At 42.9% G+C, this 23779-nt stretch overlaps 1 protein-coding gene across 2 annotated transcripts in view; it reads right to left on the bottom strand.

Moving 5' to 3' along the window:
- The window catches only part of LOC126336364 (dehydrogenase/reductase SDR family member 11-like), a 477124-nt gene that overhangs the window by 447624 nt on the left and 5721 nt on the right, over positions 1 to 23779 (bottom strand). For both annotated transcript variants that reach the window (XM_049999970.1, XM_049999969.1), the window contains exons 2-4: positions 16152 to 16314; positions 9715 to 9844; positions 5521 to 5650 (exon numbers count right to left, since the gene is read on the bottom strand). In XM_049999970.1, the coding sequence (XP_049855927.1) occupies positions 5521 to 5650; positions 9715 to 9844; positions 16152 to 16314 (423 nt within the window). The remainder of the gene's footprint in view (positions 1 to 5520; positions 5651 to 9714; positions 9845 to 16151; positions 16315 to 23779) is intronic.

Genomic DNA, 23779 nt, shown 5'->3' with positions numbered 1-23779 from the left:
CGTGTTCCTCCTGCAACCGAACTTCACTAATTCCCACTATATCTAACTTTCTTACCATTCTTCTTACGAGTGGAACTATGTACACAACAATTAACATTCCAAGATCACAGGTTAATGTAAGCACGAGAAAAGCTGTTGCAAGTATGAAGTGTCAAAACATCAATAGCATATGTAACCACCAGAAAGTTGAACACAACCGTGGAAACGTCCACACAGGGTATTGAACAGGTGTCATATGTCAGTTTGTAGGATGGAGTCCCATGCCTGTTGCCACTGGTTGGTCTATACAGGGACGGTTAATGCCATTTGTGGATGATGAGGGATTTATCGTCCGATGATGTCTCGTATAAGTTCGACTGGAGACAGATCTGGTGATCGCACAGGCCAAGGTAACATGTCGACACTCAGCAGAGTATGTTGAGTTACAACTGCGGTATGTGCACGAGAGTTATCTTGTTGGAAACCATCCCCAGAAATGCAGTTCATGAATGGCTGCCACCAGGCCGAATCACCAGACTGACGCAATATTTTGCAATCAGGGTGCGTGGGATAAACACGAAAGTGTTCCTGTCATGTAGAACCACACCCCCGGTGATAAATTCAGTAGTAGATCCAGTGTGTCTAGCACACACACAAGTTGGTTGCAGGCTCTCAACTGGCCTCCCACAGGGTTCAGTCTTGGGTTCCGTATTGTTCTTAATGTATATTAGCGACTTGCCACTCTGTAGTCATGAAGATGCAAAGTTAGTTCTTTATGTGATGATACAGGCATAGTAATCACACCCAAGAAGCAAGAATCAGCTGAGGAAATTGCAAATAATGTCTTTCTCAGCAAACGGACTCTCACTAGATTTTGAGAAAACACAGTTTATACAATTCTGTACAGTAAGTGGCATCACACCATTGATAAATATAGACTATAAACGGAAGTATGTTGCTAAGGCAGAATACTCAAAATTTCTGGATGTGTGCATTGATGAGAAACTGAATTGGAAGAAACACATCGACGATCTGCTGAAACGGTTAGGTTCAGCTACTTATGCTATTAGGGTTACTGCAAACTTTGGTGATAAACATATCAGTAAATTACTCTACTATGCCTATTTTCATTCGCTGCTTTCATACAGCATCATATTTTGGGGCAGTTCGTCATTAAGAGAGAAAGTATTCATTGCACATAAGCGTGTAATCAGAATAATAGTTGGAGCCAGGCATTTATTTAAGGAACTCGGGATATTCACAGTACCTTCGCAATACATTTATTCACTTATGAAATTTGTCATTAATAACCCATCACAATTCAAAAATAACAGCGAAATGCATAGCTACAACACTAGAAGAAAGGATGATATTCACTATTCTGGATTAAACCTCGCTTTGGCACAGAAAGGGGTGAATTATGCTGCCACAAAAATCTTTGGTCATTTGCCAAATAGTATTAAAAGTCTGACAGATAACCAACCAACATTTAAAACCAAATTAAAAGAATTTCTTAATAACAACTCCTTCTACTCAGTAGATGAATTCTTAGATATGAAGTAGTAACTGTAAAAATTAATTAATTAATTAATTAATTTGCGTAAAGAAAACAGGTCGTCTTTGTCAGAGCTGTCTGTGTAGCAACTGATTTGTATCAGGTGACTGTCCGGAGTCCAGTCTCCTTATGAGCGTACATTCTCCTGACCACCGCTGCCAGCAGTCATTTACAGTGGCTAATTTCCTGCCAAGTCTTTCTGCCATGTTGCAGAACGAACATCAGTCTTCTCGTAGCCCTGTTACACGACCTTGTTCAAACACAGTCTTAAATGCATTCTTGAATAACATAAACTCGCCACGTCCAGTCTCAGACTTAACTAACGTTCTCTATCATCACAGCGTGTATTGAAAGGAAATCTGATTAGCATGCTCATAGTGGCGCGAAATGTGAACAGACATGATTTTTCAGACGCCAACCAACTTTCGTATATGTCGCACCTCCTTCTTGGCGCTGCGATTTTTTTCTGTCAGTGTACCTTGGAAAGGACTTACTAACACATTAATTTACATTATGTCAACAAATTCCTCTTCTTCAGCAATACGTTTCATGGTTTTGCCAATCTGCATGTTATATAAGGTAGAGGGAGGGATGTTTGCCAGGGAGGCAGTTCACCGTATTTGCCTTTCTATGAGGGCTATCCACAAAGTACATTACGTTTTGGAATTAAAAATAAATAAAGTATTGAATTTTTTATTATATACAGGTGAAAGCCACACTTAAATACTACTTTTCTACGTTGTTGCCATTTAAATTAATGCACTTATCGTAGCGATGGACGAGCTTGGAAATTCCTTCGTCGTAAAATTCGGCCGCCTGCGCCTTCAACCACGTGGTTACCTCTTCTTGAAGCTGTGCTTCGTCATCAAAACGCTGCGTAGCCAACCACTTCTTCACTGCTGGGAATAAGTGGAAGTTGCTCGGTGCCAGGTCTGGACTGTACGGCGGATGAGGAAACAACTCCCACTTAAAAGATTCGAGAACTTCACGAGTGGCATTTGCCGTGTGGGTCCGGGCGTTGTCGTGAATCAGCAAGATCTTTGAGCCCAACTTTCCCCTGCGCTTGTTTTGTATTGCTCTTCTGAGGTTGTGCAGAGTTTGGCAATGCCTTTGAGAGATTATTGTAGTGCCTCTTTCCAGGAAATCCACAAAAATCACACCTTTTCTGTCCCAAAAGACAGTCGCCATCATCTTCCTTGCCGACATTGTCTGCATGCATTTCTTGGGTTTTGGGGGGGGGGGGGGGGGATTTGTGTGCCCCCACTGCATGGACTGCAATTTTGTCTCGCAGTTCACATGCTTAACCCATGTTTCGTCATCAGTAACGATGCGATCGAGCAATGAGTCTCCTACTTTCTCGTAAGCGTCCAAAAACGTTAACGCTGCAGCCATTCGCTGATTTTTGTGAATCTCTGTCAAGATTTTTGGTATCCATCTTGCACAAAACTTGTGGTAACCAAGCTTTTTGGTAATGATTTATGGCAACAAAGTTCGTGAAATTTGTGGAAAACTCATAGAGAGTTCCGTTATTGTGAAATTACTGTTTTCACGGATCGCGGCATCGACTTTTTCGACAAGTTCGGCAGTCACTGTGCTGGGTCTTCCACTTCGCTCTTCGTCGTGAACGTTAGTTCGGCCATTTTTAAATTTTATGACCCATTGACGCACTTCACCTTCAGTGATTATGTTGTCCTCATACACTTCACAAAGCTGCCGATAGATTTCTATCGGTGTACAGTTTTTTGCAGTCAGAAACCTTATCACAGCACGCACTTCACACTTCGCGGCATTTTCAATTAACGCTGACATTTCAAACTGTCACAGTAACTCAATGGAGTACAGCACGAACCTCTCACTAGCACGGCAGAATGCCGACTGAGCGGCGGAATGCCATGACACCAAGATGGCCGCGCTAGCCCCGCCCCTAACGGACGCAAACGAAAATGTAATGTACTTTGTGGATAGCCCTCGTATTGCAACAGATCTGATAGCACTCACTTCCATCTGTTGGCTATCATGAGAAAAACTGATTCAAAGTATGCCCATTCTATGTTGCCATCTGGTGGTAGCACAGAAAATTACTTATTGTCCTCACAATCAGTAGTCGAACACATTTCGTGACAAGACTGACACTGAGACAGGGGACATTTTTCCATCTCCACCATTTGAGATCCGTTTTCGCTACTGTAAGTATAAATAAATTATTATTTTGACTGCTGAAGTTTATAAATATGTGCGAGTGAAACTACAAAGAATAATTTTAAATTACATAAAAATGCTGTGATATATTATTGTATAATAAAGTGTACTTCTGGAGGGAATTTCGCCATTAGTGTGGCGAATTTACCTCCCGTTTTCGTCTGACGCCATACATCGACATTTATTAGACTAGACTCGTGAACAATAAAACAGATTATTGTAGAAGAGCTACCTTACGTAATATTTTGAGAATACTCCCTATTTCGACTGTCACCAGTTATTTTGATCCCGAAATAGCAAAACTGATCTTCTGCTTTTATTGTCTCTTTTCCTAATCTAATCCCTGATTTAATTCTACGAGATTTGATTAGCTCCCTTTTACTTTTGTTGATCTGCCTCCTACAACTCTCTTCTCAAGACACTGTTCATCCTGCTACACTCCTGCTTCTATCAAAACTAAAATGTTCTGATTTATTTTTATCTAGTTGCAATTCCCGTCCTGAATTTCTCCTTGGTTTCCTTTACTTCATGCTGAATGTGCAGACCGAAAAACACTAGGAATGGGCTACAAACTTTCCTCACTCGCTTCGCAAGTACTGCTTTCCTTTTTGTTTTTCGATAATAAACATTTTGCTTCCTGGAAGAATCTAATCACAAATGCACCACAAAATACGGGGATCCTGATTTTATGACTTGATTTGATATATCATGTTTGGGATGCTCATTATAGCCGTGCTGTAGCTTGCAGCATTTTAACTCAGACCCAGAGTGTGGTGTCACCTGAAGACACCACACTTGCTAGGCGGTAGCCTTTAAATCGGCCGCGGTCCGTTAGTATACGTCGGACCAGCGTGTTGCCACTATCAGTGATTGCAGACCGAGCGCCGCCACACGGCAGGTTTAGTCTAGAGAGACCCCCTAGCACTCGCACAAGTCGTACAGCCGACTTTGCTAACTATGGTTCACTGTCTACATACGCTCTCATTTGCAGAGACAACAGTTTAGCATAGCCTTCAGCTACGTCATTTGCTACGATCTAGCAAGGAGCCATATTCAGTTACTATTAAGTACAGATAATATTGTGAGTCATGTACCGTCAAGAGCGACGTTCATAATTAATGGATTAAAGTTAAGAATCAAACTAATTATGACCGCTTTCTGAATTCTCATTCCTTGCCATGTTCCAGACCTCACGTCAGTATAGTTCTTCCTTCCTCACACCAGCCTGCGTAAGCCAAAACGTGTGCACTTCGGCCTCCACTCGTAACACGGCGTTGGCTCTTCTGCTAACACAAAACAGAGTCATGTAAAGACTAGCTATGTGAGACAAATGGCATTCCCATCACATGGAGCACAAAGTAATCATAACGAACGCCCTGTAATGGTGGTTATGTAAACCTGCTTTGATGTTAATTGACCTACACTAGTTTGGACGTGGACAATATTGTATGTGTTCAAACACTGATTATTCATCCGGTATTCTTTTCTTGTTTTATGAATCATATGTGATGTGTCTTACACTTTAGTTACGCGCACTCAATTCGTCTTAATAGCATTTTTATTTGTTGTATCTTTTTTCTTCTTGATTTATGAAAACTAGAGGATGCTACTAAATGCATTACAAAGGACTGCTGGAATATATGTTCCCAGATAATTTGCAAAAAGATGTCGGGAACACTGGGACAGATAAAAAGACTAATAACAGTAGTGATATGCAACTATCAGTAATGTAAAAGCATACGCGTTCTTGTCCGTTACACATGTGCGGCATCTAAAGGATAACTTACCCCAACTCGTATCTTGCTGCCCTTGGCGACCAGGTCTTTCCTCAGACCTTCGAGTAGTATTTTGACGGCGTGCTTGCTGGCGTAGTACATCGCCATACCCTCTATAGTTGGTGGTGTGTGTCCCGCAACACTGAAAATTAGGAAACAGGTTGCCACATCAGAAACAATCTGCGACATCTGAGATGCGTGGGAAATCAGTATCTGAGGCTCAATCTTGGATGATTAATTAAAGTAATAATACAGCAGCGAAATGCACGACGCTACTTTTCTGCCTGTTCAGTAAGTAGCTACTTTCTTATTCATCTTCCAAATCCTTTTCCCTATTGATTGTTATTCCTCCCTCAGTTCTATTTCTTACTTTTCGTGATCTAGAGCCAACACGTCAACCACCGTTTATGATTTACTGAATTGTATTTAGTCCGTTCTATGCAGTTCTAATAAGCTCCATGGTAATATTAATTTATAACACTGACAGGAAAAAATTACATGAACTTAACATTAGATGTCTGCTACCCTATCCCAGGGATATTTTTACACTCCACATGGCAACATAATTTGAATACTCATATACTGATAATATATCAGCTTCGATTATTGTCGGTTTACTTTTCCAAGGGAATAATAACGACACAATGTTATTATGGGAGCAAAGTTTCTTTTGATGAAATCATATTTAAGCTATTCTCAACTTTCTTGCTGCATCAAATCGGAGTATAAACGGGAGCTTTCGTTCATTATCGCCATCACATCCATCCGCAGTAATTGGTTGTTAATGTGCCAAGAAGGCTGTGAATACTTTATACATAGCGTTGTTACAATTACTGTTCTAGTTAAGCCGTCATTGGTTTGGCCCAATGATCGGAGAAAACGTGAGAGGTCTCTTTACTGACCTGCTACATTTTCTGATCTCGTTCTGAGAAGGGATTCGTACAATTCAGGCACCACCCGTCTCTCTGGCAATAATACAATGTCAATGAACTCATTTGAAAGACGAAGTAGGTAGGGTGAAAACAATTTGCACTCAACAACCACCATGGTCAGGAATTAAATGTTTACCTCACTGTGACGGCACTGGACGCTATCATTCTGAGTACAACAGTAAAGACATACCTCAAATTGCACGATGACAAGACTGAGTTACGATATCTGAACAAAATACCTCATCTCGGCTGGTGTCGGGCAGCTTTGGCTTATTTAACATAACGTACAAGTGGTCGGCTGCCTTACACATTCAGATGAGAATTGTCGCATCTGTCATTCATTTGCGCTCAGGTGATTCATACGAAAACATTTCCAAAGTGATTACAGCCACACGACGGGAATTAAGAGCATTTCCAAAAGTGATTGTACCCGCACGACGGTAATTAAGAGACTTTGAACGCTAAATGGGACATTCCATTTTCGAAAGGTTAGGTAATTCAATATTTGTAAATCGACAGTGTCAAGTGAGTGCCGAGAACACCAAATTTCAGGCATTACCTCTCACCGTAGACAACGCAGTGGCCAATAGTCTCCACTTAACGATTGTGAGCAGCGACGTTCATGTGGAGTTGTCAGTGTTGGCAGACAAGCAACTCCGCGTGAAATAAACGCAGAAATCAACGTGGGACGTACGACGAACGTTTCCGTTAGGACATAGCGGCGAAGTTAATGGGCTATGGCAGCAGACGACCGACACGAATGTCTTTGGTAACAGCACACTGAGCGCCTCTCCTGGGCTCGGAACCAAAATGGTTGGTCCCCACACGACTGGCAAGCCGTTGCCTCGTCGGATGAGTCCCGATTTCATCTGGTAAGAGCTCATAGTAGGGTTCAAGTGTTGTGCAGACCCCACAAAGCCATGGACCCAGGTACTCCATAAGCCATTGCTCAAGATGGTTGTGTGGCGGTGGCTCTATAATGGTGTGGGCTGTGTATACGTGGGGTGGACTAGGTCCCTGACAGGTAATGTTTATTTTTGGCTACTTTGAAACTATTTGCAGCCACTCATGGACCTTATGACTTCATGTTCGCAGAAAGCGACTGAATTTTATGGGCGAGGATGTGCCATATCATCGGGCCACAGTTGTTCGCGATTGGATTGAAGCTCCTTCTGGACAATTCGAAGGAATGATTTGGCCACGCCGGCTGGAGTGGCCGAGCGATTCCAGGCGCTACAGCCTGGAGCCGCGCGACCGCTAGGTTCGCAGGTTCGAATCCTGCCTCGGGCATGGATGTGTGTGATGTCCTTAGGTTAGTTAGGTTTACGTAGTTCTAAGTTCTAGCCGACTGATGACCTCAGCAGTTAAGTTCCATAGTGCTCAGAGCCATTTGAACCATTTGATTTGGCCACTCACATCGACCTACATTAGTCACACTGAACATTTAGGGGGCAGAATCGAGAGGTCGGTTCGTGCGCAAAATCCAGCACCTTCACCCCTTTCGCACTTATAGAAGGGTATAGAGCCAATATGGATCAATATTTCTGCAAGGGGCTTCCAACGACTTGTCGAGTCCGTACCATGCCGAGTTGCTACACTACGCCAGGAAAATGACGTCAGGAGGTATCCCATGCTACTGGTCACCTCAGTGTATTTTAAACCTTATTAATGATTGTCGCCCCAAAAAACTAAATACACTCATGCTCATAAATTAAGGATAATGCTGATACATGGTGAAACACTTCGGGGTATGACCATTCGGTGCATTTGACCTGAGGTCGTCGCACGGTGGCGCTGGCAACAGTCCCCATACGCAGAGGTGTGTTGGTGCATGTCAGAGTACGGTGCAGCGAGTAAGTGTGCAGACGTTTTCAGACGTGCTAATGGTGACTGTGTGTTAAAAAATGGCTCAAAGAGCACATATTGATGGCGTTATGAGGAGTAGAATACTAAGGCGGCTGGAGGCTGGTCAAACACAGCAGGTTATAGCACGGGCCCTCCGTGTGCCACAAAGTGTGATCTCAAGATTATGGCAACGATTCCGGCAATCAGGAAACGTGTCCAGGCACTACAGTACGAGACGTCCACAGAGTAAAACACCACAAGAAGGCCGATATCTCACCATCAGTGCCCGCAGACGGCCGCTGAGTACTGCAGGTAGCCTTGCTCGGGACCTTGCTGCAGCCACTGGAACAATTGTCTCCAGTCACACATTCTACAGACAACTGAAGATACATGTTTTATTCGCCCGGAGACCTGCAAGGTGCATTCCACTGACCTCTGGACACAGGGGAGCCTGTGAAGCCTGGTATCAAGAGCACAGTACATGGGCATTGGAACAGTGGACGAGTTCAGGTATAGTCTGAACAGTGATTCTCGCCGGGTTTTCATGTGGCGTGAACCACGAACCTTGAAAGGGATCTGTATGGAGGTCGTGGTTTGATGGTGTGAGGTGGGATTATGATTGGTGCACGTACACCCCTGCATGTCTTTGACAGAGGAACTGTAACAGATCAGGCGTATCGGGACGTCATTTTGCACCAGTATGTCCGCCTTTTCAGAGGTGCAGTGGTTGCCACCTTCCTCCTGATGGATGATAACGCACGGCCCCACCGAGCTGCCATCTTGGAGGAGTATCTTGAAACAGAAGATATCAGGCGAATGGAGTGGCCTGCCTGTTCTCCAGACCTAAACCCAATCGAGCAAGTCTGGGATGCTCTCGGTCGACGTATCGCTGCACGTCTATTGAACCCCTAAGACACTTCAGAAGCTCCGACAGGCATTGGTGCAAGAATGGGAGGCTATACTCCAGAAGCCGCTCGACCACCTGATCCAAAGTATACCAACCCGTTGTGCGGCCAGTGTACGTGTTCATGGTGTTCATATCCCATATTGATGTCGGGATACCTGCGCAGGAAACTGACGGTTTGTAGCACATGTTTTACGGTAAGGTTTTCTCAACTTATCACCACTACCGTGGACTTACAGATCTGTGTCGTGTGTATTCCCTCTGTGCCTATGCTATTAGTGCCAGTTTTGTGTAGTGTCACGCTGTGTGTGCACAATTTTTTTCTTTTTTTTTTTTAGCATCGACCATGATTGCTTTTGATTTTTTGCCCAGGAGGCGTGAGAAACTCCTTCAAACGTTTTCTTCACGATCGGAAATCTCTGCCAAAACTATGTATTTTAGACTGAAAACTTCAGGAACAACATATATACGTAGCATAATAGAAATAAGAGTAGATTTCTGTCACAAGACGTATTATAAGCCCACCTGTTGATGTGGATGATGAAGCCGTCGTCGACGCCTCTCTTCAGCATGTCCTGCACGGCCTCCCTGGTGCAGATGCTCAGACCCAACACGTTCACGTCCAGGATTCGCTTCCAGGTTTCCGTCTTGCCCTCTGGTCACGAGAATAAAATAAGTCTTACTCTAATAGCTTAAAAGTTTTTGCCATATCAACTAGCTCATGCAACGGCTGTGGCGGACGTTAAAAGGCAAGCTTACTATTAATAATATCCGGAGAGTGTAGGTGCAAAGAAGGGTCAAACAACATATTACATCCTGCCACATAAATCTTGTCAACCGCCTAAAAGGAGAAATTTCAAAGATACAGAGGCTCACAGACGTTTGTTCTTTCTGTGCACCATCTCCCAATGTAACATCAAGTCGGGCAAATAGTAGAGATACCAAAAGTATACTCCACCACACTCTAACATTCTGCGTGGTGTCTGTTTGTTCTATATCGTGTCTCCCTACCACTTTCGCACAACGACACTCTGTACGTGTTTTTTAGGGAATTGACTAGTTTGAACCTGGGACCTGTTGCTGGTAAGGAGACGCCAGACCACACATGACATGTAGAATTCAGAAGAGTTCAGTGAGACTAGCTTTGATATAACCAAATACTTAATGATTTCAGCGTCAGCTCCACTGCACTCCCGGTAAAAGAAACCTAATACTAACTAAATATAGTGGAAGGGGTTCAAGGCTTTCCTATTTTTAGTAAGATGGTAAAATAACGTCGAAAAAGCAGTTAAGTTTACCAGTGGGAATTTTATTCTACTCACAAAAAATTGTTTATAAATTGCACTATTGATAAAAGGAGATGTTTTGATACAGGATGGTAAAAACCAACTGCGTTCAACAAAAATGTGAACGAATATTCCCTGAATGGGTTTCCAAGTTCTACAATGGATCGAAGGATGACCTATGCCATATCACATCTACAATCTAGGTATAAATTAAATTTCACAAAAGAGAAAACTATCAAAATGGTCTACAGTGACCCTCAATTATCTTTAATTACTTATCTAACTTGTCGTAAATTACAGTGGCTGATGTGGCTTCTCAACAACTATATAACAGAAAAATCATCGCGTTTCAGATATTTTACTTCAAGTGGCAAATGTGAACACTATGAGCTTTAGTTGACGATCGACAATAGTATTAAGCAAAAAGGGGGTGTAACAGATGAGACTTCTGCCGTTCTGAGTGAAGCTTTATGCGCTGTTATGCGGCATCGCGTGCGTTCATTACCTTGTCGGTGTTCGTCAGGGGCGACGGGCAGCACAGCTCTGCTCACCTCGCCGTCTCCGAAGCAACTCTCTCCTAACTTCTCCTTACTGCAATTTACCGAAGTTGGTTTAAAAAAAAAACTATCTGTCTGTGTTTTCATCTGACCAATCATGGTCTTAATATTAACCTTAAGCTCCGCCTACAAAAATTCTGTCTATCCAGTGAGAAACGTTATACTTTTGATGGTGGGGCAATGTTTTTAGAGTTTCCAACGTAACAGAGACGCGAAAAAGTCTCACGCTAAAAGTTGCTGGTGGTGTGGCCCTTTTTGTGTTATCATAAGATCTACACTCTTCTTCTGGAGGGCTCTAGGTTTTAACATGGGCTGGGGGCTGCACCTAGCGGTTAGCTAGCAACGTGGGTGTCCGTCCCTTATCGTAGGGCCTTTAGCTTAACACGGTTCTGCTCTCGGCTTCTGTTTTCGTTTCTCCCCTCGGAACTGCGTCTGTCTCACGGTGGGAAGGTATGACATGCATTTAGGCATTCTTGTGTTACTCTGTGGTATTCCATTTGTTCACTCGTTACTCGTATTACTTTGGCTAATTTCATGTCACGATTTATTCGGAGCTATGTGACATACTACTGGATTTGCTTATTATGTCAGGGTTTTCATAGAAGGTGTTGGATTTGCCTGACACCTTACAACACTTCGACACAGTTCGTAAGGTGGCTTGCAGAATGCAGCACAATCAAGAAGCCAGGATCGAGATGTTCATCGACCAGTGTGTTTCATTCGTGTAGACGGACTATGGCCTCCCTTAGTACGATGTATGGTGGCGTCGTAGTAATTTTGTAGGGAGCACATTGTGCTCATGTGGGAGCAACCTAGATGCTTGTAAAACAATAAACTGGTAGCCAAGACTGCAGTAATTCTTTGTATTCCATGATTACCGGTTTCGACGAAACGAAAGCCGCCATCATCGGATCATAGGACACATTCAAGTTACAACATCAAAGCAAACAATGGCGATACTAATAGTTGCCTATAACATGCAGGCCTTACGACAATTTTGTAAGGCCTGCTTGTTATAGCCAACTGTTAATTTAACCATTGTTTGCCTTTATGTTGTAACCTGTATGTGTCCAAAGGTATGTAACTAAATATGTTTGTATACTTGTTATGTAAGTAGAATCCAAGCCCACTTTTATAGTGTTTTCTGTCCTCCCTAGATCTGATGATGGTGGTTTTAGTTTCGCCGAAACTGGTAATCATGGAATAAAAAGAATTCCTGCGATATTGGCTAGCAGTTGTTTTACAGGCATCGTAGTAAGGCAGTATAACAGGATGAACGTCGCAGTATGAGGATGTTTCTTGTTTTTCACTATACCAGTGTTGGGTTTCTCAAATGCCACTGACACTTCCATTCCACTCGCCATTACTACCGAAAAAGTGATGCTGCGGAGTGGCTGCAACATCCAGACATTTCATGTGGGTGTTGCAGGCCAACATGTACACTCCACGCACACCTCACAAATGTTCTTTCCACTCACCTTGTGTCATCTATAGTTGTGTCCCTTGATCACAGTTATTCGTCCAATGATACCACTTTACTGAAGATTGCTACAAGTTTCATTCGCTGCGAAGCTAATGGAAACGCGTATTTAAATAATTCTCAAGGGATCGGAAGATAATTTGTATTTATCAGAAGAACAGTTTTTGAAAACAATGACACACCAAGTTTTTGAAAATAAAAACTTTCTCTTCCTACATAGGTAGGAATGATCATCAAAATAAAAGAACAGAAATCAGAGCTCGAACAGAAAGGTTTAGGTGTTCGTTTCTCCCGCGCTGTTCTTGAGTGGAATGGTAGGGAGAATGTATGATTGTGGTTCGATGAACCCTCTACCAAGCACTTAAATGTGAATTGCAGGGTAATCATGTAGATGTAGATGTAGATATTAGGTGCATTGTGCTGCCACCTACTGCCAGGTATTCTATGTCAGCAACCTCAGTAGTCATTAGACATCGAGAGAGAGCAGAATAGGGTGCTCCGCGGAACTCACGGTCTTCGAACATGGTCAGGTGATTCGGTGTCACTTGTGTCATACGTCTGTACGCGAGATTTCCACACTCCTAAAAATCCATAGATCCACTGTTTCCGATCTGATAGTGTAATGGAAACCCGAAGAGACACGTACAGCACAAAAGCGTACTGGCAGACCTCGTCTGTTGACTGACAAAGACCGCCGACAGTTGAAGAGGGTCGTAATGTGTAATAACCAGACATCTACCCAGACCATCACACAGGAATTCTAAACTGCATCATGATCTACTGCAAGTGCTATGACAGTTGGCGGGAGGTGACAAAACTTGGATTTCATGGTTTTTGGCTGCTTAAAAGCCACAAATCGCGCTGGTAAATGCCATCCGACACCTCGCTTCGTGTAAGGAGCGTAAACATTGGACGATTGGACAGTGAAAAACGCTGTGTGGAGTGACAAATCACGGTACACAATGTGGTGATCCGATGGCAGGGTGTGTGTAGTAGCGGCCCCTTATTGTTAGAGGGCCCGCAGAACCAACACGCAAGATGGGTTGCTAATCGGCTTTCAGCAGTGCGGAGAGAAACGTCGCCAGTGGACAGAAACAGTAACATGCTTTCCAAACAAACACGGAACTACTTCGCCAGACAACATGTGACAGTGTTCCACCAATCACAACTCATATGACTGCTGTAGCACTCCGCCGACCTGGCTTTATAAGCACGCCTAGAGCGTCAGATAGGCGCCCCCTTCGGGGGGAATTGAAAATAAATAAAGAATAACAAAAAAAAAACATTGCCAACCCCTTTTGCTTTCTGTTTCAACTTTCCGCATTTTACCGCCATTTTACACTTTAAGTCACGGTTTTATCGCCTGTTTTTCTTGTTTATTTTCTTCTTCCGTTTTTAAAACAAAAGTCTGTAGGCTGTAGAGCAGCGTACTAAGCTGCTGCCAGCCCGCCCCCTTAGAGGAGAATTGAAAATCAATAAAGAAAAAAAAAAGGTCAGATAGGCAGCGTTTACCAACCGTTAGGAACAGTTCCGGCCAGTATTTACGCCGGCCCTAGCATTGTATTCTCTCTCCGTAGTCCTCTAGCAGCACATTCTATTTTGTAGAGTAGTTTTGATCAGTATTTTCTTCCATTGTCTTGTTACCTTATCTGCTTTGCTACCACAGAGTTGTGATTTTTTGTTTGTTCTGCATTGAAAACTCTGTGTATGCCAAGAAGGCGTTTTTTTAAATTGTAATAAGTATGTTCAAATTGATTGTTAGTTCTTCCCTGCCGACCGTAGTACACTACAGTATGGATATGGCGAATGCCGGTGAACGTCATCTGTGTAAAATTCAGAGGCGATAGTGTTATGGTGTGGTCGTGTTTTTCATGGAGGTGTCTTGCACCTCTTGATGTTTTGCGTGGCACTATCACAACACAGGCCTGCATTGATGTTTTAAGCATCTTATTGCTTCCCACTGTTGAAGAGAAATTTGGAAATGGCGACTGGATATTTCAACATGATCAAGTACCTGCTCATAATGCACGGCTTGTGGCGGGTTGGTTCCATGACAATAACAGCCCTGTAATGGACTAGCCAGCACGGAGCCATGACCTGAATACTATGAACACCTTTTGGATATTTTGGAACGCTGAGTTCGTGCCAGACCTCACCGATCGACGTCGATACTTCTCAGTGCAGCACTCCGTGAAGACTGGGCTGCCATTCTCCAAGAAACCTTCCAGCACCTGACTGAACGTAGTGCCTGCGAGAGTGGAAGCTGTCATAAAGGATAAGGGTGGGCCAACACCATATTGAATTCCAGCATTACCGATTGAGGGCGCCATGAACTTGTAAGTCATTTTCAGCCAGGTGTCCGGATACTTTGCATCACGTAGTGTACTTCCTTCACCAGATTTTCATAGGTATAGGAATTACTTAACTTTAAGCAATGACTGTGCCTGGACCAACGTATATATTAGATATGCTTGAATCAATGTAAGTAATGTACTGTACGTATTAATAGACATTTCAAACAACAAAATATGCCAGAAAAAAAAAGAGAACAGTTGACTGATTGAAGTGATGTGTGTAAATTTGGGTGTTGTTTGTCAAACCTCTCAATAGGTAACGGCGATACTGACAGAAACGATTAATGGTTTCAGAATGGTTCAAATGGCTCTGAGCAATATGGTGCTTACCATCTGAGGTCATCAGTCCGCTAGAACTACTTAAACCTAACTAACCTAAGGACATCACACGCATCCATGCGCGAGGCATCGGTCACGTGGTTCCGGATTGAGCGCCTATAACCGCTTGGCCACAGCGGCCGGCGAATAATGGTTTACAGGGAACTTATTGCAGGCGACATTACTGACGATTCTCTGAAGCTCGTTTCCCTTTTCGTTGGAGATGTACCTTCTACTGACAAGCAGAGACCTCTGTAGAACATTTTACGTCGCAAAATTCTCCACTGAATTAGCTCATACGCTAACGATCAACATACTAGAGACTTCATGTTTTGAAGTCTCCTTTGAGGGTGAAATTTCAGCCGTGTCGTAAGAGTACATAAACGAAAAGTCCAAATTTCAAATACATTTATACTAACTGGGAGAAAATTTGATTCTGAAGTAAGCGGCACCTCTAAACCACACATTCAAATTATCCCGTAAATGGCTCATTTGAGGACCCGTGTTTACCGGAAAGTTTCTGCTTGTCAGTTCTAGCTACTGTGATACCATTTGTACGCAGATCTGGTACATCTATCAAATTGGCAGTCCAAGCAGAGCTTATGTCAACTGGGGCACAAACTGGCACCGCACTACTAGGAACGTTAACACAACTAACAGACTGCAGACTGATCCTATGGGCACCAAAATATGTCTCACGAAAGGACGTTGAAGACAAGATAAGAGAAGTCGTGGCTTATAGGGAAGCATATAGACAGTCATTTCTCGCTTGTTCCACTTCTGAATGGAACAGGAAAGCGAATAATTAGCAGTGGTTCAAGGTACCCTCCATAACGCACCGTATAGTGGACTGCAAAGTGTGTAGATGCAGATCTAGATGCAAAGTACATCATTATTTTTCAATTGGTTGATTTTGCAAGTGCTCTTAAATAAACGATATACGATACTCCAAAAATGCTGCTCATACCTGTAAGACTATGGTTCGGGAATACACCAGCGTTGTTGACGAGGATGTCGACGCCGCCCAGGTTGTCCTTGACCCACTTGAAGGCAGCGAGGATGCTGGCTTCGTCGCTCACATCCATGGCAATGGCGTGCAGTTTCCCTGGGGCATCCTTGAGTGCCAGTTCCTGTTATGGGTCACAAATACATCACTGTATACAAGATAACAATGAAAGCAGTAAGTCATTAAAGATTTGCTCTTTATGAGATTGCGAACGTTCTCAAGATTACGCAAGATTTTGACTATTTACGTGATCCTTTTAGGTCTTGGAGATAAAGCAACAAGTTCTGTATACCCTCAAACTGACCACATGTTGTGCAGCTGTGCGTTTACAATAACTGTTTCCTGAGACGCTTGTCTCGTCCCTCCATTGACACGGAGCGAAACCTTTCGCGGAACAAGCAGGGGAAGGATAAGCCGACATTTAGGGCTTAACAACTAATTGGACGTACTCTGTCGTACCTCCGGGTATTAAGTCCACGATTGCAGTCATCATGATGCTGTACACATATTTCATGAAGAAAATGGAAACAAAATTAGGACACCACTGGTGGAGCAAGGAATTACTCCAGCGCCGATGCCAGCGTGGAAACCAATTCATATGGTAAACTTCAGTGTAGACCATCATAATTACCATCAGTAAATTGATCTACATCACAGCGAAAGATTTTGTATGGTTCGTTTCAATAATCGATAGGAAAATGGAAAAAAATTGAGAGAAGCAGTAACTGTTCGAGAAAGACTGGCTGTGACACTGCGATTCATTGGGAAGTCGATTCACGTTCTTCTTACGGTCTTCAGTCCGAACATTAGTTTAAGGCACCTCTCAATCTACCCTGTCCCGTGCAAGTCTCTTCATGTCTGAACAACTACTCCAGCCCACAATCATCTTAACCTCCGACTGTAGGCCACTTCGTCTCTTGGTGTCCATCTGCAACTTTTATCCCCACAGTACATAACCGACGATTTCTTGACGTCTCAGATGGCGTCCTCTCAACCGATCCTTTCCTCTAATTTAGTTATTCCAGAAATTTCTTTTCTACCCAATTCTATTCACGACCTCCTCATGGGTTACGCGATCTGCCCATCTAATCTCCAGCACTCTTCTGTAACACCACATTTCAAAATCTTATCGTCTGACCTCCTTATCGTCCACATTTCTCTTTCTTACAAATGCCTTCACAAAATACTTCGCAACATGTAAGTTTCTATTCAATGTTAAGAAATTTCTTTCCTCCAGAAACTCTTTTCTTGCCATTTCCCAGTCTAGTTTTATATCCCCGTTACTTTGGCCAGAGTTACTTATTTTTAATGCCCAGATAGCCAAAATCACCGACTATCTTTAGCGTCTCATTTTCTTATCTAATTCTCTGAACATCGCATAATGTAAATCGGCTGCGTTCAATTACTCTTGTTTATATCCTCCTTTGAAGAGAGTGCCATTCCACTCAACTGCATTTCCATGTCCTCTGCTGTCTCTGACAGAATTACGATGTCAAAGGCAAGCCTCAAACTCTTTATTTCTTCTACGTGTACATTTATTCCTTCTCAAAATTTTTCCTTGCCTTCCATTACTGTTAACTCAGTGTGACACCAGGGATAGACTACAGTCCTGTCTCACTCCTCCTTAATCACTGCTTCCCTTTCAAGCCTTTCGACTTTTATAACTGCAATTTGGTTTTTTTTAAAAGTCGTATATAACCTTTCTGACCCGCGCGGAGCTTTGATATGGAACCGAAAGCTCGACATCAGCTCTTTGCCTACGTAGCTAAACAACCAACTCCTTCGCGACCCGCCCGGGGTCAAGCACGCTCTTTGTCGCGTCGACTTCACTGCTATGCGTTTGAGCTGAGTCTCAGACATTTTTCGGCAGGCACCTGCGGGATGGGACACTAATAAAAAGAGATATCAGTCACGTCGGATGTGAATACTATAAGTAGTCATCGAAGCTGTACGTCCTCCGGAAATACGTCGCTAGGATTTGGAGGGAGAGAGCTTAGGAACTTTGTCTGCTGTTTGGTGTTTACAGAATTTGCGGAAAGTGGGATTACTGACCCGAAATCATTGTCGCCTGTTGGACTTGTTTTGTGAGCACTTTAGTGAGTTATTTCGAGTTATCCGCTTTGCCGTAGGGCTCTTCATACTGTGTGTTTTAGGTGTGAGCTGGCCCTGACTTCATTTAAAGAACCTGTCGGTTCCAACTTAGGTATGATTTTATTAATAATGAATATGAGGTCGTGGTTGTCAAAATCAATGTTAAAATTTCGTCTCAACAACCTATTTACACAGTAAAAACATTAGAACTTACGCATTTCGAAGGTCAGGCCTTTATGTTCATAATTACTGTAAAAAAAACTCTAAGAGCGACCAACGTAAATCACAAACAAAAGCAATAAAATAACAAAAAGAAACGTTGTTACTTCCATTGCAGCCATGTCTTCCTGTAAATGATAAAATAGATTAACATGCAATGACATATTTTAAAGCCTATGTTACTGTGACGTTGCCATTACCTGTGGACGACTATGCCATTCCATGTTCATCTATTTCATCAGCTGACAGTGATGTGGTTGTACATCTTACGAAGACACAGCTGCAAGGGAAGTAACCAAGTTATTTATTTTTATTATTGATCGTGTTTATGTGTCATATTGGTTGCTCTTAGGCTCATCTTGTACAGTAAATCTCAAGACGAAGTGTTGATCTTCGAAACGCGTAAGTTCTATTGTTTTTTACGCTGTGAATAGGTAGTTGTGCCGATATTTAGCATCCAACATGACTAAATTGCATTGCTTAAAATTTTCTGGCTGTTTCCCCTACAGTTATACCTGTCTATTTGGTCTAAAAATTTGTGTAATTTATTTGGTACTCAGGATTACTGTAAGATCAGTTTATTGCTTGCTGTTTTAGTTGAAGTTATTTGGGCGTTGTTGTTTAAAATATGCGCTCAGTCTTTTATAGAAATAGCCTGAGTTATTTTATTTCTATTTAAAGAGTTCAAATAATATTCCCTTGATTCACATAAAGCTTATATTTTAAATTGCTTCATAGCTGCTCGTTGGTAATCCTAATCTGCTATGCTTACAGAGATGTGTTAACTGAATGCTTAGCACCGCTTAAAGTATTTTTTTGGGAACTTGTGTTAACTGAAATATTTTATCTTTGTTCGAGTAGTGCTGAATTCACACTGTGCTTTACCGGATTTATTCTGAGACAGAAACTCTACGGCATGTCACAATGTCAAACCTCAACTAAAAAGTGTTCAAAGTTCAGATATTAATGTTTATGGGAGTTTTCCTTACATTACCCCGAGATTGTCGAGTTTTACGTGTTAAAAGCAAATTGATAATAAGAGATTGGACAGCTTTGAATAAATTTATCTTTTCTGAATTAAGAGTTATGTTTTTGGTAGTCTCACACCTTATCACTCCAGCCCCTCGCTACTTAATGACTTTCATACTCGCTCACTATATTTTACTCCTGATACCTTCATAATTTCAGAGAGTGTATTCCAATCACCATAGAAGGTTTCTCTAAGTCTACAAAACCTATCTTCTAAGCTATGTCGCAGGGTCGATATTGCGTTGCGTGTTTCAGCATTTCGCCAGATCGAAAACTCATCTTCCTCGAGGTCAGCTTCTGCGCTTTTCCATTCTTCTGTAAAAAATTCGTGTCACTATTTTGCGAACATGACTTATTAAACTAATAGTTCGGTAATTTTCACACGTGTCACCACCTTCTTTCTTTGAAATTAGAATTACTACCTTCTTGAAGTCTGAGGGTACTAGCTGCGCCTCACGTATCTTGGACGTCAGGTGGTATAGCTTTGTGATGGCTGGCTCTCCCAAGAGTGTCAGTAGCTCTGATGGAATTACATCTATTTCCGGAGCTTTTCTTCGACTAAGATCTTTCAGTGCTCACTCAAATTCTTCTCGCGGCATCCAGTGTTCCTTCTCGTCTTCATCTACTTCCTCTTCACTTCCTATAATATTACCTCCGAGTTCAGTTCCCTTGTACAGCTCCTCTGTGCGCTCCTTCCCTCTTCCTTTATTTGCTTAGCATTGAGCTACTAATTTTCATACAGCTCCTTCTTTGTTATCTAAGGGCTATTTAGTTTTCCTTTAGCGCGTATCTATCTTCCCCTTAATTATACATACTTCTATCGACTTACATTTGTCCTTTAGCCATCCCTGTTTAGCCATTTTCCACTTTCTGTCTGTCTCAACTTTTAAATGTTTTTACTCTCTTTTACCTGATTCATTTCCTGCAGTTTTATATTTTCTCCTTCAACATATTAAATTCAATATCTGCTGTGATATCCAACTTTTTCTACTACTCCTTGTCGTTTTACCTATCTGAACCTTTGCTTCCTTCATTGTTTCATCTGTCAAAGCTACCCCTTCATCTTCCACTGCATTTCTCTCTCCTATTTCAGGCTGTGGTGTTTTATACTATGTTTGAAACTCTCAACAACGCCTAGTTCTAGTTCTTTCACCTTATGTAGGTCCCATCTCCTTCCTTTACAAACTATTTTTTCAGATAGATTCACCAGTTTTAATCTACAGTTCATTACACGAAAATTATGATCAGAGTCCACATCTCCTCCTGGAAATTGCTCACAGTTTGAAAATCTGGTTCCAAAATCTTTGTCTTACTATTAAACAGTCAAATTACCATACAGTATCTGTTTAAAATCTCTCAATATCGGGAACTATTGCACCAGTTCAAAAGAGTACGGTCGAAGCAGACGTTGTGATGTTGTATGTTGTCTCTGCTAATACCATTATGTGACGCGGTTTTCCTCCTAACTCGACTGCGTAATGAGGATTTTCTTTAGCTTAAATGACAATATTTCTAGTACGTGAGCTGCTATAAGTGGCACATTCATCTGGAAACGTAGCGTTGCCACTTTCACGGCATTTGTAAACTGAATTAACAAAGCACGGCACGCTGAAACGCGCTCATTTCGATCTGTATCCGATAATACGTTTACTAACGTCGGTCGAAAAGGTCTGACCTTAACGTCTTTAATCACGTAATCTCGAATTGTCGTCCTCTGTATACGGAGCTCCGAAGCCCGTCTACTTTATAGGAGTTTGTTCAATCGAAGCGGAGACTGGGGCACATGTTTCTTTTCGTTTCTCTTTCCTTCCATTCCGCGGCCTCTCTTTAACAATGCCAAAAATAAAAGCACATCTTTCCCTATCCAGTAGTGTTGTCTGTCGCTGTGTATCCTTATTAAATCTTTCCAGGAGTGCCCCCATAATCTGTTTCATTGTCCGCCGTGTGTGTTGTCGTTCGTTCACCCACTCGCTTGTCACTAAACGCTCCTTAATACTGCAACTATGACCGCTCCCATATGCCGTGGCTGCAAATTGAAACACGACTGCGAGTGCTGAAACATGTACACAGTTATTCTAACAGTTGATTCCAACAAGACTTCTCACCCACCCTGTAGTTTGATGTAGCTTTACACGCCAGTCTGTCTCGCTCTACGATCTTCCCCCACCCCTCCCAACTTTCCTTCATTACCAACTCGACGGTTGTCAACCGTCCTACTGAACACTGAATCTGTGTCATACGTTTATTTTGTCTTCGATTCATTACCTACTCCTTAATTATCCTATATACCCATCTAATCTTCATTAGAACCAGCTTTCAAAAGCTTCTATTCTCATCGGCCCTGAAGTGATTGCTGTACTCTCCTGACTTCCGTCCAAAGCTACACCCCTGTCATCCACGTTCAGCAAAGATTTTGTCTTCTTCTTTTGCATTTGTCTTTGTCACGCATCGGCGCAGGGTCGGCATGGTTGTTAAAGGAATTGGCATGGTTGGTTTAAGGGGTGGCCGGATGCTCTTCCTCTCACCACCCAGTTACACCCTGGAACGAAATATGCGTGTCCTGCCGAGCAAGGTGCCGCAGTGGTTAATACATTGGACTCGCATTCGGGTGGACGACGGTTCAAACCTGCGTCTGGCTATCCAGATTTCGGTTTTCTGTGATTTCCCTAAATCGCTTCAGGCAAATGCAGGGATGGTTCCTTTCAAAAGGCACGGCCGACTTACTTCCCTAATCCGATGGGATCGATGACCTAACTGTTTGGTTCCCTCCTCCAAATCAGTCAACCAACAAACGAGAACCCCAACTGTGTGTGTATAGCGTTATTTATGTGAAAGAGAAGAAAGTTTTCTAAATCTTTACCAATCGTCTAACTGAGGTGTGACTTGGATACCAGACCGGTATTCACCTGTTGGGGTGTGGGAAACGGCCTAAAAACCACATCCCGCCTGGCCGACACGCCGACCCTCGTCGTTAATTCGCGGAGTTGAGTCGATCCGGGGCCAGTTCATCTTCCCATCCCCGAAGCGACGGTATAACACGCACGGCTATCAGGGCGGATTTCAGTAGAGACTTTCTAAGATATATGTACTGATGAGCCAGAACATTACCTGCTTAGTAGCTGTTTGTGGTCTCTGAAACGAAATGCCTCACTGATCCTGCGTATCAAGGATGGCACAATCTGTTGGAAGGTTTGTGGAGGTATGATCAGTAACGCGCATAAATAACGGGTCGCTCATTTGGGTACGCTGTTATGGCACCCGATAGCGACCCACATGGTTTCCATAGGAATTACAGTGGTTGAATTTGATCGCCAAGGCATCAACGTGAGTTCACTATAATGCTTCTCAAACAGTTATAGCACGGTTCTGATACACTAGCAATTACACTGATGAAAGATGACATCAATGATGGAGAAGACATCATGCATGAAGGGATACAGGTGGTTCGTAGCTGCCAGTGTGTCTAAGACTGCCACCACAGGTCCAATGCAAACGCTGGCGAATTTCTCCCATAGCATAATACTGCTCCCACAGGCCTACGTCCGGCGTGTTTCCTGCCGGCGTTCACTTCAGTGACGCCGTGTGTGGAAACGACCATCGATCTAGCGTAGCAAAAACGTGATTCACCCAAAGAGCCGACATGTTTCCACTGATCGACGGCCGAATCCCGATGATACCGTGCTCACTGCAACGGTAACTGACGATGTCAGTGGGCCGACATGTCAACACGTAGGCGTGGTCTGCAGCGAAGCTCAATGTTGAGCAAGTATGATGAACGATGTACTCCGAAACGTGCATTCGCCAGCACTGTGCTTCTTCGGCAGACATGCCTCAGATCGCCATCTGTCCTACCTTACAGAGCAAACAAGCCTTCAAACTCCACGTTCTGTGAAGAGTCGTGGACGTCCAACCATTTAGCGCCTAGTGGTAGTTTCACTGTTCTTCTACCTCTAACCATAGATGGTCACGACAGTAGCACGTGAACATTCGACCGCCTTCGCCAGTTTCGCCGTTTTCAATGTACTCGTTCTCAGCTTCTGCGTAATAACAATTTGCCCTTTTGTCAAAGTCTCTTATCTCAAAGAATTTTCCCATTTGAAGCCCATATCTTCGCTAGAGTGATCCCTCGTCCATGTCTGCTGCGCTTACATTCTTTTGTTACAGAGTTAAGTGCCCGCAACGTCACTAGGCGCTGCTGCATCCTGTATGTATGGTAGGCTGGCTCCGATGCGAGTGCACAAGTACCTATG

This window comes from Schistocerca gregaria, chromosome 2 (genome assembly GCF_023897955.1).
Source record: "Schistocerca gregaria isolate iqSchGreg1 chromosome 2, iqSchGreg1.2, whole genome shotgun sequence".
In the NCBI taxonomy this organism is placed as follows: Eukaryota; Metazoa; Arthropoda; class Insecta; order Orthoptera; family Acrididae; genus Schistocerca; species Schistocerca gregaria.
Note: the sequence above shows the minus strand (reverse complement) of the source record. Positions and strands in the feature narration are given on the sequence as shown.